Source organism: Triplophysa dalaica, chromosome 14 (assembly GCF_015846415.1).
Source record: "Triplophysa dalaica isolate WHDGS20190420 chromosome 14, ASM1584641v1, whole genome shotgun sequence".
Classification (NCBI taxonomy): domain Eukaryota; kingdom Metazoa; phylum Chordata; class Actinopteri; order Cypriniformes; family Nemacheilidae; genus Triplophysa; species Triplophysa dalaica.
Genome location: NC_079555.1, coordinates 3,966,038 through 3,981,152, shown reverse-complemented (window position 1 = coordinate 3,981,152; position 15,115 = coordinate 3,966,038). Strand labels below are relative to the sequence as shown.

General features: G+C 40.3%; 1 protein-coding gene across 1 annotated transcript in view; it reads right to left on the bottom strand.

The window, feature by feature from the left end:
* Positions 1–12,843, bottom strand: part of pclob (piccolo presynaptic cytomatrix protein b) — a 53,369-nt gene extending 40,526 nt beyond the window's left edge. Inside the window, exons 1-7 of the mRNA XM_056766839.1 lie at positions 11,974–12,843; positions 11,049–11,828; positions 10,134–10,952; positions 9,149–10,048; positions 7,990–9,033; positions 7,696–7,785; positions 6,680–7,651 (exon numbers count right to left, since the gene is read on the bottom strand). Coding sequence (XP_056622817.1) covers positions 6,680–7,651; positions 7,696–7,785; positions 7,990–9,033; positions 9,149–10,048; positions 10,134–10,952; positions 11,049–11,828; positions 11,974–12,099 — 4,731 coding nt within the window. The 5' untranslated portion in view covers positions 12,100–12,843. The remainder of the gene's footprint in view (positions 1–6,679; positions 7,652–7,695; positions 7,786–7,989; positions 9,034–9,148; positions 10,049–10,133; positions 10,953–11,048; positions 11,829–11,973) is intronic.
* Between the last annotated feature and the right edge of the window lie 2,272 nt (positions 12,844–15,115).

The following is a 15,115-nucleotide window of genomic DNA, read 5'->3' as shown; positions in this document are numbered from 1 at the left end:
TTATCTGATGCTATAAGCGGGTCGTTTGTAATTTTTAAGCACGCAGTTTCAGCGCTATGACACGGTCTATATCCTGACTGAAATTTTTGTGTATGTCATTCTTTTGTAAGCACAACTGAGGGGTCACAAGTTTTTCTTAAATTTTAGACAGGTGAGGGAGATTTAAAATCGGTCTATGGTTTCCTAGTTCATTGGGGTCTAAATTTGGTTTCTTGATAAAAGGCTTACTGACGGCCAGTTTATAGGGTCCTGGGGCATGCCTAGATAAATCGACAAGTTGATAATGTCATAAATGGGCTCAATTGCAACAGGGAGTAACTCTTTTAGTTATTTAGTTGGTATGGGGTCTAATAACCATGTTGTAAGTTTAGATGTTGAAAAAGTTTATTAAATCTTCCTGTTTTATAGGTGAGAAACACTAGCTTTTCTTTAGGGGCGATGGTTGGTAATAATTCATAGAACAGACTTAGAGGTTGACTTTTTATGATTTTGTCTCATTTTATGAATTCATTGCTAACAAGGTGCACCGTAATAACCAGGTCAGGTGATGTCTGTTTATTTGTTAATTTAGTAACTGTACTAAATAAAAACCTACATTCTAATAAAAAGGTAAATGATTGAATGCACTGAAAGTTGCTTTTAACAAAAGCGTCTGCCAAATCCATAAATGTCAGTATTCGAGAGAAAGCGAATACTGCTAGATCTACTGCACCCTGTTATGGCCAATGGCAATCGCATTTTCTTTAAGAGCTACTTGAGCTCAATCCCTGTCGTTCATTTGCAAAGGGCAGCAACTTTAAATTGCCAGATCCCATTAGGATAATAACACTTTGTATTTCACACGCAAAACTCCCTAAAATGAGCATGCATGCATGTGAATGCATACTAACAGTGTTCCGAGCTCCAGCTGCTCAAATTAGCTAAACTATACTAAAAGCATATTTCCCACAAAGTTTGCGTACAATTCGTAAATCTCTCGGATCGCCTTCCAGGTGAAATAAAACCACTTCATCTTAAGCATCAGGAGGGATTTGTTTTCCTTTGTCATCCTGCCCATGCTACAAAGCGGGAACAGATCTGCTTTTGAGAGCAGATGAATTTATAGCCAAAGTTATATATTTGAGGTGCCGTGCCTCCCCGGCATTGCAGAGCTGCGTCTGACACCATATAGATTCCTGGCAGCTGCCTTTGGCAAGGGTTGTTGCTGGCTAATATAGTGAGCTTTCAACCACCCCCGCAGCGCTACAGTCTTAATAAATCAGGCCCATTGATAATAGAGAATCTTGACCTACTAATCTGTAATAAGCGGAGTGCTCGCCACCGATGGCACACGGCCAACCCGTGCCGCCCACTGCAGTGACACAGAGCAGAGAAAAGAGATGTTTTTAAATAATGTCTTATTCATGTCTACATCTGTCTCTGTCCAAATTCGTCCATTCTTCTAGTTCATATTAAATGTGGCTTTATTTACAGGTTCTACGGAAAATCTTACACGTTTCCAAACAAGGAGGAGGCTTTGCTTCTGCCTCAGTGATGTTTACTTGACTGTTGAAAGAGCAAAACATGCAGTTGCACGCTGCTGGGGCATTCAGAAAGCTCTCAGCTTTAAAAGCAGCTAGAGAAGGAAAAAAAGGTTAGGTACAGCGCTCTCTTTCTGTCTCGTCTCAGACTATTTATACACCCACTGTCTCCTTCATGGGAGCCTCTGCTTTGGACTCGCCACCAGTTGCCTGTCTTTATTTCTGAACATGAAATATATTTTCCTGCAGCTGTCTGTGATTTCTGCAGCATTTGTCAAATCAAAATCAAATCCCTTTATTGTCACTCAACCATATACATAGGTGCAACAGTAGGTGAAAAACTTGAGCGCAGTTTAATCTGTTCTAAATGATGCTTGCATACCTTCCCAAGAAAAACTTATATTACTTGAGGAGGTTAATAGTATTAAATTAGTCCAGCGTGTTTTACGTACCTCTTTGAGTCTCAGTCAAATAGACATAATTTATAAGCAAGCAGATCACACCCATTCGCTGAAAACAATTGTACAGCACACAGGGATGATCATATTTCAGCGTATAAAGCGTGCCAGGTACAAATACACAGTCACACCAAAACACACCCAATCATACAGACATGAACAAAATAATGGGGTGAGAGGGACTGTATGCGCATTTATCTGAACTCTACAAAAATGGGGATATTTTTCAGCATTGGGTCTAAAGTTAACCAATGCTGGGTTGTTTTAGGTAAATCTAACACACTGGTTGGGTTTGTCCCTTTTTGACTGACCATGGATTGAAAAAAATCCACTATTTTTTAGTGAGTGTGTGTGTGTGCATAGTGACAATAGCCATGTTGACTATACCAGCAGAGTTAATGTCAAGCAATGGAAAGACCAGTCCCACAGAGTACAAACACACTCCCTCGAGCACAGCTGGCCACCAGTGTATTAACATCAAGGAAACAATGAGGAAACACAGAAGACATCAACCTCCACCGTACTGTATACAGGCCAAAACATGATGCACTTTTGTTTAAGGGTCATTATTCATGACAAATCATCTAATTTGAAATGGAATGGATTCATATGGTATGAGGTGGTACTGGAAGTCTCAGAATTGAAACTTCCTTTGCATTCCAAACAGTCTAGTTGTCTGATTTTTTTTAAAGGTGGATTTCCTGAAATACAATGAATGACGACAAAATAAACAACAACAGTGTTTACATAGTAGTCTTACTGGCGATTCATTTTTCTGTTCTTTTGAGCATGCAAGTTCGTTATTTTAAATGTAGACACGCGCCGGGCGAACATTGAGATGGTAATAGTTCAACTTTTCAGAGTGCTACGAGTGCACCGCGGGTCATTTGACTAGAGAAAGCCACGCGGCTCACATTTTCCGCATAGTTTCAAACGCAAAAGGTACCCCTTAAAGGTACAGAATAACACAAAATCAGGGTTTTACCACTAATAAAAGTTTGTCAAAATTCAATTTTCATGCCGCCTCCGAATCTCGTCAAAATTATGTAGGGGTGCCAAAACAAAACACTGCGATCACTCAATGGACTGTCATTTGTTACTGCAGTTGCGGCATGGCGTCACTGTGGAGGCGCTGGAGAGTTGCTGTTTATTTTCCTCAGCTATCTTGGTTTGCTCTATTAGCCGTAGCTATTTTGCGGCTGTTCATATTGTTTATTGCATTCTTGTACATTCAATTTCGTGAAAATGTTTCCTAAATTAGCGTGGTGTTTATAAATGTAATGTGATTTAGTGCAGATGGCTCGTTGAATCTCTTTACACAACACACAGTTTGCCTGTAAGAATGAACACTTTGATCAGAATGACTTGCAAACGATTGACTCCTTTTAAACAATTGAAACGAATCATGAAAAGCTCATTGAACAACAAAAAAGAAAAACGCAGGATGTGAATGCGAATTCAATAAGATTGATAAATTTAGTTGGCACTTGTTGGCTAAAACATTTTTAAAACTAAAAATTTAAAACAACTTTTCTGTTTGGTTGCATTAATCTAATATTTTCTACAAAACAGATATATAACTTAATGATTGTCATTTTAAACTATTTTTTTATTCTTAATAAGTAGTTGTAAAGTGTTTGTTTATGCCACTTAAAGGTACGGTAGGATCAGGATGGCATCACCTCATTTGTTCCAGAGTAATTCTGAATTTAATGGATGCAAGGAAAACACTTCACAATAAGGTTGTATGTTAACGTTAGCTAACAATAAAAACACTTAATGCCTTAAATAACATAAGTTAACAATGAAAAACACATTTCTACAACATTTATTAATTTTAGTTCATGTTCATTTTAGCATTTACTAATAAATTAATACATAATAAATATTTCAAAAAATTGCATCTGCTAACATTAGGTGATGTAAAATTAATGTCTTTGAACAATTTTATGGGCATTAACTAACATTAACAAAGATTAATAAATGCTAACAAACTATTATTTATTGTTAGTGGTTGTTAGCTCATGCATTTAGTAAGGGATAATGTACAGGCAGCCGGCTGTTATCTTGTATCACACTGAAGGAGCTTATTTCGCGATAACAGCCGGCTGCTTGTACATTATCCTGCTTATTACACGGCTACTTCCCACTTGAGAAAAAAACTGGACGTAAAATGTGAATTTGAAATATTTTATTAGCTCGTATTTACCGAATGCAGACCTTCAGCGAGGAAAAGCCATTTACTTTTAAAGAAAGAAACGACGTTCAAACATCACGAACAGGCAAATTGGTTTAATCAATTGTAAATATAATGTCATATATGTTATTAAAGACATATTTAGAATTATTTTTGTGTAATATTAAACTTCCTCTCTCAAAATGATTTTCAGCATCCGGGTTTTGAGCGATTGTTTTCTTAAAAGAACAAACCTTGGAATGTTGAGACTGGCCAATCAGAATCAAGCATTCAAATGAGCCGTGTAATAACTAATATTAACAAATACAAATTCAACAAGCTAGTGATGCAAGAAACCTTGATTAAACACAACAAGTGGACACAAAAAAAGACGCGTGGGCTCCTAAACAGCATCTAAAAATAAACCAAAATGACCAATGTCCCCTTGGGTCTGATGACAGCTTTCTTAGAGCCGCTGTCCTGATGCTGGCTGAAGCAAATTAAAATCAAAAGCTATTTTTGGCCAACAGTGCAGCAAATGTGGGCACAGGATATTACTAAAATATATTTTCATCACGTTAAAGCCATGCCTACAGGTGAACACATGACAGATGTGTATACAGTACACATAGACTGTAATTCAAAGGTGGATTGGACATGCATTTTTCTATTAACATCAGAAACACAGGCAATGTTCTCTTGAGAGAAGATGCAGGATCTTAGAGGTTAAAATCAACGGCTCATGTTAAAGGCATTTACTAGCGGCTCAGTCTGTCATATCTGATAGGGCAGAAAGACAATGCGATGTCAAATATGATTTAACGCATAAAATGCAAGGCTGCCTGTTACTAAGTGGGTCATTTTCAACAAAACTACTTTTCTAACATTCAGAGGACAAATCAAATGTTCTAGATAGCAGAAAATGTCTTTCACGGGGGGAATGGAACTTGAGAGAATATAAAGTCCTTATATTTATATATTTATAAATATTTCTTTTTTTCTACGTTGCTGGAAGGATAGCAAAAATATACTTTTCTACATTTTCTATGTTTCAAGTCCATGAACTAACATTACAAACATTATCGGAAAAAAGTACAGCACCATTATGTGTTAGTGGTCTTACAGTAAACAACTGTAATTGAAAACAAACCAGATAACAGTTAAACAAATTTCAGCCACATCATAACATTACAGCATTACATTTTCTATTGAAATTACACACAATTACAGATCTGATGTGAACGCCTTTGGGTCACAACCACAGAAAAGTCACAATGACGTAAATAATGGACGGCTGCTTTTTAGTGTAAAGGATAATCACATGGCCGTTAATAAACTAGACTGTTCAAGCTGGAGATGGTGTCCGTCCATCCACTTTCACAAAGCAGACATCTGACTAAACACCCTATCTACTCCTACCTTCACATAATGGTGATATACTAGCCATTCCATATTTCTTACCACTGCAGATCCTATCACATAATGGTGTTGCACAACTCTCAATCTCTTTAACAGACTGTGTTGCGAGATGGCTTTCTACAATCAGCCTATTACATAATCACACATTTTGTCTAAACACAGAGATTTTTCCCCCTCGAGTCAGCCCTCGGCACATTTCAGCTACGCTTGCATTAATACCGCTCATGCAGATTAAGTGTAAAGTGCAGAGGTGGGAAACATAGTGTCTGCTCACCAAATAAAAGTCTGTCCACATTTTGCAATGCAGAATACATACATTACTTTAAACATCTTTGAAATTGACATCTATTGTACACAAGCTTTGTATTTAAATCACTAGAGGGATGCAGTGCTCACTTTTATGCTTTAGATCCACAATTATCTTGCATGGTTTTGTTGACATCATCTACAGTACATTGGCGGTCACTGGATGAACCTGAAATAATGCCAGTCAGTCACCAGCCCCTGCAGAACACTAATGCCTTTATTGGCTCTTTTACTGCATCCTCAGCTCTCATACAGTTTTAGCAAAATTACAATGATTAAGAAAGAGCCATCTGGAAAATGAAGAGGAGGTATAATGGAGGTTACGAACTACACAGTGGAGTGCCCACCAGCCCAGATTTCCTGTATGACAGACTTAAGCGCCCAAAGACATCAACTGATTAGTCACCAACACAACACAAGAGCTACAGTTTAAGAAAGATATCAGACAGATTAGCTTCATGCATAAAAAATTGCATTGTCGGATTGTTGTGTTTGGAGTATAAACAAGCTCAGAATTGAGCGTGGAAAAGATCTAAACACAAAAAATTCTTAAAGTTTATAAAGATATAGTCTAGGAGAATAACTACAAAGTATTAATAAAAGAAAGGATAGACAAACATGAATAAGATTGTAGTCAATGTTAGATGTTAGCACATCGCTTTTAGTCAGCTCCGTAATTCACTCATGAAACTGTAATCAAGACAAGCTTTGGCAATATAACATATTTCCAAAAAAGTAGACCCTTGCTCTAGTTTTGGGACTACTTCAATAAAAAATAAATAACAAATAGCATGACTTACCTCTGCAATGTGTGGCATGGGGTTAAATCCACAGAGCTGACATACTACACTCTTACATTCAGTGCAAGTGTTGAAATTCGGAGGGTCCTTTGAGTCCATATTGAGCGCCACATTACACAGTGGGCAAGTAGATGCTGCTGACTGAGGTACGCCTTCAAGATGCTTCAATTTCTCTTGTTTTGTTTCAGATGTATCCTTTTCTTCTGTGATTTTTGAAACTTCGCACTGCTCTGTTTTCAAAACATCAGACTTCTTTTCACTGGGTGTTTTGGTATCTTTTGCAGGAGGTATCTTATTTGAGTCTGGGGTTGCAACAGATCCCTTGCGAGATTCTGTTGGCATTCCCTTGGGAGACTTTTGAGATGCCAGTGAGCCTTTGCTGGCACTTGGTGTTGTGGATGATTTAACTGATTCAGCAGTAACCATGGAGGCTTTCCGAGACGTCGGAGGTGTAGTTGAAGGCTCATCCTGAACTGTTGAGGAGATCAGAGATGATGCTGAACTGAATAAAGACGAGCCAAAACCAAGGACTTTTCCGGAGACAGCAGACACAGACTGTGGAGAAGGTGATCGAGATCGAGCTGTTTCAGTCATGCCACCAAAGCCAAATAACTTTCCAGCGTTTTTTTCAGCTGGTTTAGAGGAAGAGGGTGGCGCTTTAGCACCACCTAATCCAAATCCAAAGAAACTTGATTCCTGTTTCGGGGGTTTGGCATGTGCAAGTGGAGCAGATTTTGCAGGAGGGACTGCATCTTTGGGTGCCTGCTGTGATGATTTTGAAGGCTCTGGTTGTTGGTTGTTTTGTTTAGGCAGTTCATTACTTGGGTTAATTGATTGAGTTGCAATAACATCTGGCTTTTGTTGTGGACCTGGAACTGTCTTTTCCTTGTTTATTTCCTTATCAAAAGCTACTTTCTTTTCAGCTGTGCTGGACTGCTCATCGCCTTTGGCCTCTACTGGAACAGTTGTCAACTTGTCAACTTTTGACAGAGATTGACTGTCCTTTACCAAGGAACTGACTGCGGTTTCACAGGGGTATTTTCAGATGTTTCAATTCCTGAATTTGCTCGCTGTACCTGGCAATTCAGGCAGAGCCACTCTTTAACCTGCAAAGATTTCAGAGCAAAGAATTTAAGAGCGATGGAAAGATCCTCTAAAAACAATTCAGCTTCTAGGTCATACAGTTTCTGGAAATCTAAAAAGTAAAGACAACCCTGCAAAAAAAACACAACACAACCCTGCCAAAAACACAACAAACAACTTAATTTATTCTCAGATCTTAACCAAAGTTATATGTCTGTATAGGTTACCTCTGATTGATGAGGCTTTGGGTTAAATCCACATTGGCTGCAAACAGTAGTCTTGCATTCAGTACACACAGTAAAATTCTTGGCATCCTTGGAACCACTGTTAAGCTGCACTTTGCATATTGGACAGGTGTGATGGACTGCTTGAGAAACAGGCTTTTGAGGTGGTTGGGATACTGCAACTTGCTTAACTTCTGGTTTTCCCTCAGCATGTTTTTCTGCTACATGTGGTTTGACATCACCAATTGATAGAACCTTAGAATCTGGCGCTGCTGTGGATCCCTTGCGAGAAATGGGTGGTGTAGTTTTATCAGCCGTCTGTGAAACTGTTGAAGCCTTTCGAGAAGTTGGTGGTGTGGTGGAAGGCTCATCTTGAGAAGCTGATGTGATCAGATTAGACGCTGAGCTAAATAAGGAGGAACCAAAGCCCAGAACCTTTCCAGAGACAGCAGAAACGGTTTGTGGTGAGGGTGAACGAGATCTAGCTGCTTCTGTCAGACCACCAAAGAGCTTTCCTGTGGCAGACTCAGGAGGCTTAGAAGCAGCAGGTACCACTTTGGGACCACCAAATCCTAAACCAAACAAACTATGTTCCTGTTTTGGAGGTTCTGCTCGTGGAGGTGAAGCAAATTTGCTGGGTGACTTTTCAATCTCTTTTTCTTTCGTTGGTTCTTTTGGAGCTGATGTTTCTTTCTTTTCAGACCTGCCAGGTTGTGCCTTAATGGTGCTTTCTGACAGTTTTTCTGAAGCTAGAGCTGTTTCTTTCTTTTGGACATCTTTTGGAGTCTTGGTTTGATCAGTGATGCCCGCAGCTTGAACTTGATTGGGTTTAGGTTGTTTTGTCTCAAGCTGGACTTGATTAAAATCTTTCTTTTCAGGAGCTACTTTAGTTGATACTAATGATGGTGCCTCTGGTTTTATTGGAGCTGTTGCTGACATGGAGACATTGTCAGCTTGTTCACTGGACTTTAATTTGGCAGGCTCCTGTGGTCCAATTTCATTTAATGCACGCTGTGTCTGGCAGCTCAAGCAAAGCCATTCCTTAACCTGTAACATGTAACAGTTTACATGTTAAATTGTTTTGCACATTAGAAATACTCAATCATTTGGGAAATTAAGACATGCATATCAAAGTGTTAACAATAACAATAGTAGCATTTACCTCTGTTCGATGAGGTGTTGGGTTGAATCCACAAAGATTGCAAACCACGTTCTTGCACTCAGTGCAGGTGCTGTAGTTTGGAATGTCTTGTGAACCCACAATAAGATCAACTTTGCAAAGAGGACATACTTTGGTCTGTGCTTTAGGAGATTCCTGTGCCCCTGCCAAAGCTTTAGATGTCATTGTACCCTGTTGCATTTCCTTTTTACTTGGTTTGTCCTCCTTTGGCTTCTCGGTTACAGCTATTCTTGAGTCAGCAATAGGTGGAACTTTTTGTGAGGTCTGCTGGGCAACAGATCCTTTACGAGACGCGGGTGGAGTTGCTGTGGTCTTTTCTGAAATGTGGGACACTACAGACTCCCTACGAGACGTTGGTGGTGTTGAAGACTTGGCAGATTTTTCAGAAACCGTGGAAGCCTTAAGTGAACTTGGCGGAGTGGTGGCGGACTCATCTTGAACGGCTGATGAAATTAGATTAGACGCTGAGCTCAAGAAGGAAGATCCAAAGCCCAGAACCTTCCCTGATACAGCAGTCACAGAAGGCTGAGGTGAGCCAGATCGAGGGCCACTAAAACCAAAGCTGAAGAAACCTGGTTCATCCTTGGCAGGTTCAGGTTTTGACGGTACAGCAGGTTTTGTAGGTGATGCATCAGGTTGCACTGTAGATGTAGTGGTTTGTTTTGTAGATGTTTTTTCTTGATTCTCTACAGCATTTTTTGTCTCATTGTCCTTCTCATTTAGCTTTTCTTGTGGAGATACAGGAATTGGAGAAGGCTTGGGGGCCTCCTTGTTTTGCTGTATTATCGGTGGAGGTGCTTTGTTAACTGGTCGCCTTGGCTGGGCAGAAGAAGATCCTGGTGCACTCTTCATCTGGCAGTTCAAACAAAGCCACTCCTTAACCTGAAAAATCACAATGGGAAATCAAGTTTAAACACTTATGCACTTCAAAATAAAAAAAATACTTATAATTGAAATAGCCCCTCACCCCTGTTTGATGTGGCATGGGATTAAATCCACAAAGATTGCACACAATGTTCTTGCATTCAGAGCAGGAGTTGTAATTTGGTGGATCCAGCTTTAAATCAGCCTTGCAGAGTGGACAGGTTTTCAATGGCTCTGGGGCTGTTTTGCTACTTGTTACCTCAGCAACTGGTATCTTCGGCATCTCATTTTGTGATTTAACCTCCTGGATTTTCTTTTCATCTGATTTTTGTGCAGTAGTTGGTTTAGCCTCTTCTGCAGGCACAATCTTTTGTGGCGCTTCTGAACCTTTTCTTGAGGTAGGTGGAGTTGGTGCCATCTTAACAGAGCTCTGTGAGACAGTGGATCCCTTACGAGAGGTTGGTGGAGTCTTCTTAGATGACTCGTCCTGAACAGCCGATGAGATCAGGTTAGAAGCTGAGCTGAGGAAGGATGACCCAAAACCAAAAACTTTCTCAGAGACAGCAGTTTGCGGAGAAGGCGACCGAGATCGAGCACCACCAAAACCAAAGCCGAAGAAACCAGACTCTTCCTTAGTGTGATCACCTTTAGGTGTCGGACCAGAACTAGGAGACACATCACTTTTAGAAATTTGAGCATTTGCTGTTGTTTGAGAATGCGTGGGTGTTTTGGTCTCTGCTGGAGGTTTCTTGTCCTGCTCGATGGGAACACTTGGCTTCTTTCCAGGAGAGGGTTGCACAGGACTTTCCTTCTTTTGTGAAAGTGCTGGAGGGGGTATTTTGTTAGATTGAGGCAGAGGCTTAGCAGGGGGAGGCCCTGGCACTTTCTGCATTTGACAGGTCAAACATATCCACTCGTTTACCTGTTGATAATTCAGAAAATATAAATAAACCCAACAATCTTTTTCATTTTAACACAACATTTTTGTGTTGTTAATCTATAAATGTAATCAATTTACCTCTGTTTGATGGGGACTGGGATTGAATCCACAGAGATTACAAACAATGTTTTTGCAAGAACTACAAGAGCTGTAGTTTTGTGGGTCCTTTTTGAGAGTTTCTTTGCAGAGTGGACAAGATTTCGGAAGCTCATCTACAACATGTGGATTGGTCAGTTGAGGACTTGGGCTTTTTTCCACTAGACCATTTTGTTTTTGAGGTGGTGTGTGAACCGGTTTTGATTCTCCTGCATGTGTTTTTCTTTTAGAGTCCTGGGGAGCTACCGATCCTTTTTCCGAAGCAGGTGGGGTTGGCATGGATTTATCTGAAGTCTGGAAAACCGTAGATCCCTTACGAGACGTCTGTGGAGTTTTGGTGGACTCATCTTGAACAGCCGAGGACATCAGATTAGATGCTGAATTGAGGAATGATGACCCAAAACCGAAAACTTTCTCAGAGACAGGGGGTTGAGGAGAAGGAGACTGAGCACCACCTACAGCAAACCCAAAGAAACCTGACTCTTCTTTGATTTGTTCACCTTTATGTTGTGGTGTTGATTTGGAAGGAGAAGCATCACCTTTAGACATTTGAGTCAGTACAGGTTTTTTGGTATCTACTGGAGGATTCTTGTCCTGCTCAGCAAGGACATTTGAGCTCTTCTCTGGGGAAGGTGCTGCTGGAGTCTCTTTCTTTTGTGGAGATGCTGGTGGAGAAACTTTATTAGATTGTGGCGGTGGATGAGCAGGGAGAGGCCCTGGCATTTTCTGCATCTGGCAAGCCAAACACAGCCACTCCTTCACCTATATATCATTAGAGAGTGTATGTTTAAAAACAGCAAGTAGAATCTGCAGCAAACAACATTTTATTGTAAAAGACAAAATCTAAAGAGAATCTGTTTGCAAAATCAGATAGTTTGCACACATAAGGAAAAACATAAGGTCTTACCTCAGTTAGATGTGGATTGGGATTGAATCCACACATATCACAAACTGTGCTCTTGCACAAAGTGCAGGTGCTATAATTCTGTGGGTCCTCCTTGAGGGTCTCCTTACAAAGTGGGCAAATTTTCATACGGTCCTCTTTCACTGGTGTTTCTGATGGTTTAACCTGCTCTGATGTTTTCTCAGTGGAGATTTGTTGTGCAACTTTGGTTGGCGTGGAAGGTGTCCTCGATTCTGCTTCAGGTTTCTGTGTCAAGTCTTGAGCACTCACCGATCCTTTCCCAGAAGCAAGTGGTATTGGCGAGATCTTAACCGATGTCTGGGAGACAGTAGATCCCTTGGGAGATGTCGCTGGAGTTTTGGAAGTTTCATCCTGGACAACTTTGGTTGGCGTTGAAGGTGTCTTTGAATCTACTTCAGGTTTCTGTTTCAAGTCCTGAGCAGTCACCGATCCTTTTCGAGAAGTAGGTGGTGTTAGCGTGGTCTTATTTGATGTATGGGAGACTGTAGATCCCTTGCGAGATGTCGGTGGAGTTTTGGAAGTTTCATCCTGAACAGCTGAGTTTATTAGATTAGATGCTGAGCTAAGGAAAGAGGAGCTAAAACCCAGAACCTTCCCAGAAACGGCAGACACGGTGGGTTGAGGGGATGGTGATCTTGAACGAGAACTGCCAAAACCAAAGCTAAAAAAGTCGGAATCCTCTTTAGGAGGTTTGGGTTGAGGTGGTTGATCAGATTTGGCAGCTGAGACATCACTTTCAATATTTTGGGCCACTGATTTTTTAATGGCAGATTTTTTGGAATCTGCCACATTGGATTTGCTTTCCTGTTTTCCAGAGACAGCCAGATTCTGATCCTCTGCTAGAACGCTAGGCTTACTCTGTGAAGAAATGGGAATTGGAGTTGTTTGTTTTTGTGGTAATGTAAGTAAAGGTTTTTTGGTAGCCTGGGTTCTGGCCTGTGAAGGTTCAGGAGCTCTTTGCATCTGGCAGTTCAAACACAACCACTCCTTTGCCTGCAGGGTGATAAGATTGGTTATCAACAATATCCGTAAAAACATAAAAAACTATGTTTGTATTAGTAGATGGTATAGATTTGTATAGATGGTTTGCTGACATTAAAGATTCTCTTTTTGAAATGTAGTCAAGAAATGTAGATTGAGACAAACCATTTAATTTAGCTTTGACAAAGACAACCAAAAGGCATGATACATCACACAACTATAAAAAACTTGAGTAAGTCTTGCACAAATTTCTCACCTCAGTCTGATGTGGCACTGGGTTGAATCCACAAAGAATACACACAATGCTCTTGCAAGAAGTACAGGTGTTATAATCTGATGAATTCTTTGTTAATTCTGCCTTACAAAGCGGACATGCTTTTGGAAGCTCTGATTTCTGTTCACCCTCTTTTGTTATAACATTTCCCCGAACTGTCATTTTCTTCTCCGCTTTGTTTTCTTTCCCTTCCTCTTTTTCAGAATTTGCACCATGTATAGGTGGCACATTTGCAGATCCTTTTTCAGAAATAGCTGGTGTTAAGGTTGTCTTCACATAAGTTTGAGAAGCTGCTGACACCTCCTGAGTGGCTTGTAACGATGTGGAGGATTCATCTTGCACAGCGGTGGAGAGGAGATTAGATGCTGAATTCAGAAGAGAAGACCCAAAGCCTTTAACCTTTCCAGAAACAGCAGGTTGTGGGGATGGTGACCTTGAGCGTCCAAATCCAAAGAAGCCAGCCTGTTCTTTTGCAGACCCCGTCTTCGATGGAGTGGTATATTTTTCAGACGCATTATGATCCTGTTGTTGATGGGTCTTCTGTGTTGATGGAACTGAACTTGGTGGTTTAGACCCTAGTGTCGCACCCGCTTTAAGCATCTGCTGTTTTTCTGTGGCATCTGTTGAGCCCACTGGCTTCTGCTGAGAAACAGGAAGTGTCTCTTTCTTTAGCGGTGATGGTGGTGGAGGTACTTTGTTTGCTTCAACCTGAGCTCTTTGCATCTGGCAACTCAAACATAGCCACTGCTTTATCTGAAAGACCATTACAAAAATAAGTTTACAGTAGATAACTGTGCAACGTTAAATAATTGAAGCATATGTTCTAGTACTGTGTTTATTTTATTTGAAGGGAAAGAATTCATAATATAAGAGAAAACCTTCAGAAATACACAGTTAATGCTAGCAAATTTGGGCTAACTTTTTATGCTAAAATGAATAAAAATGTTTATGAGATCATTCAAATGTATCGTTCAAAAAGTCATTCCTCAATTCTCAAAACCTTCTTCAAGTTCACTTCAATGGTCTAACAAATAATCATAAAGTCATTAAAACTGCTTGTAAAATTATAAACAAACAACTAGAAAAAGTGTTTAAAATAGTTTGAAATAAAGTACAGCACACATGCAACATCATTCATAAAGCATTTTAAGGCAAAAAGGCTGCTTACCTCTGTCTCATTGGGCATTGGGTTAAAGCCACACAGCGTACAAACAGTTTTTTTGCACTCGGTACATGTATCGTAGTTGGGAGGGTCCAGCTTTAAATCGACCATACAGAGAGGGCAGGTTTTGGGAAGTATTTTAGTCGACTCTGTCTTTGTTGTTTTAGGCGGTACATATTTAATAACCGGGGTAGAGGTGGTTTGAGCTGGACGGACATCAGATTTCTTCTCATCTGTTTTTATCTGTTCTTGTATATTTGCAGGATGTACCTTTTTGTCATCTGAAAGCTGTGTTTTAGAAGAAGTCTTCAAATCTTCAGGTCCCTTTTGAGAAGAAAGAAGTGTGCTGGTCTTGATAGATTCTTTTTGTGAGGAAGGTGGAGCAGTGATTTTGTCTGAAGTCTGGGAAACAGACGAGCCTTTGCGAGAAGAAGGTGGGGTGGTGGTTTTATTAGATAACTGGGAGGATGTGGAACCTTTGCGAGAAGTAGGTGGTGATGTAGTAGTTTCATCCAGAGCTGATGAGATCAGATTACTGGCTGAGCTAAGAAAGGAGGACCCAAATCCTAAAACTTTTCCAGAAACGCCAGACGCAGTAGGTTGATGTAATGGAGACTGCGATTTGCCAAAGCCAAAGAAGCCAGACTCTTCAGGGGGTTTAGAGGAGTAAGGAGCAGCTCCATCTTGCTTTTCTTGTTCTTGTTGGG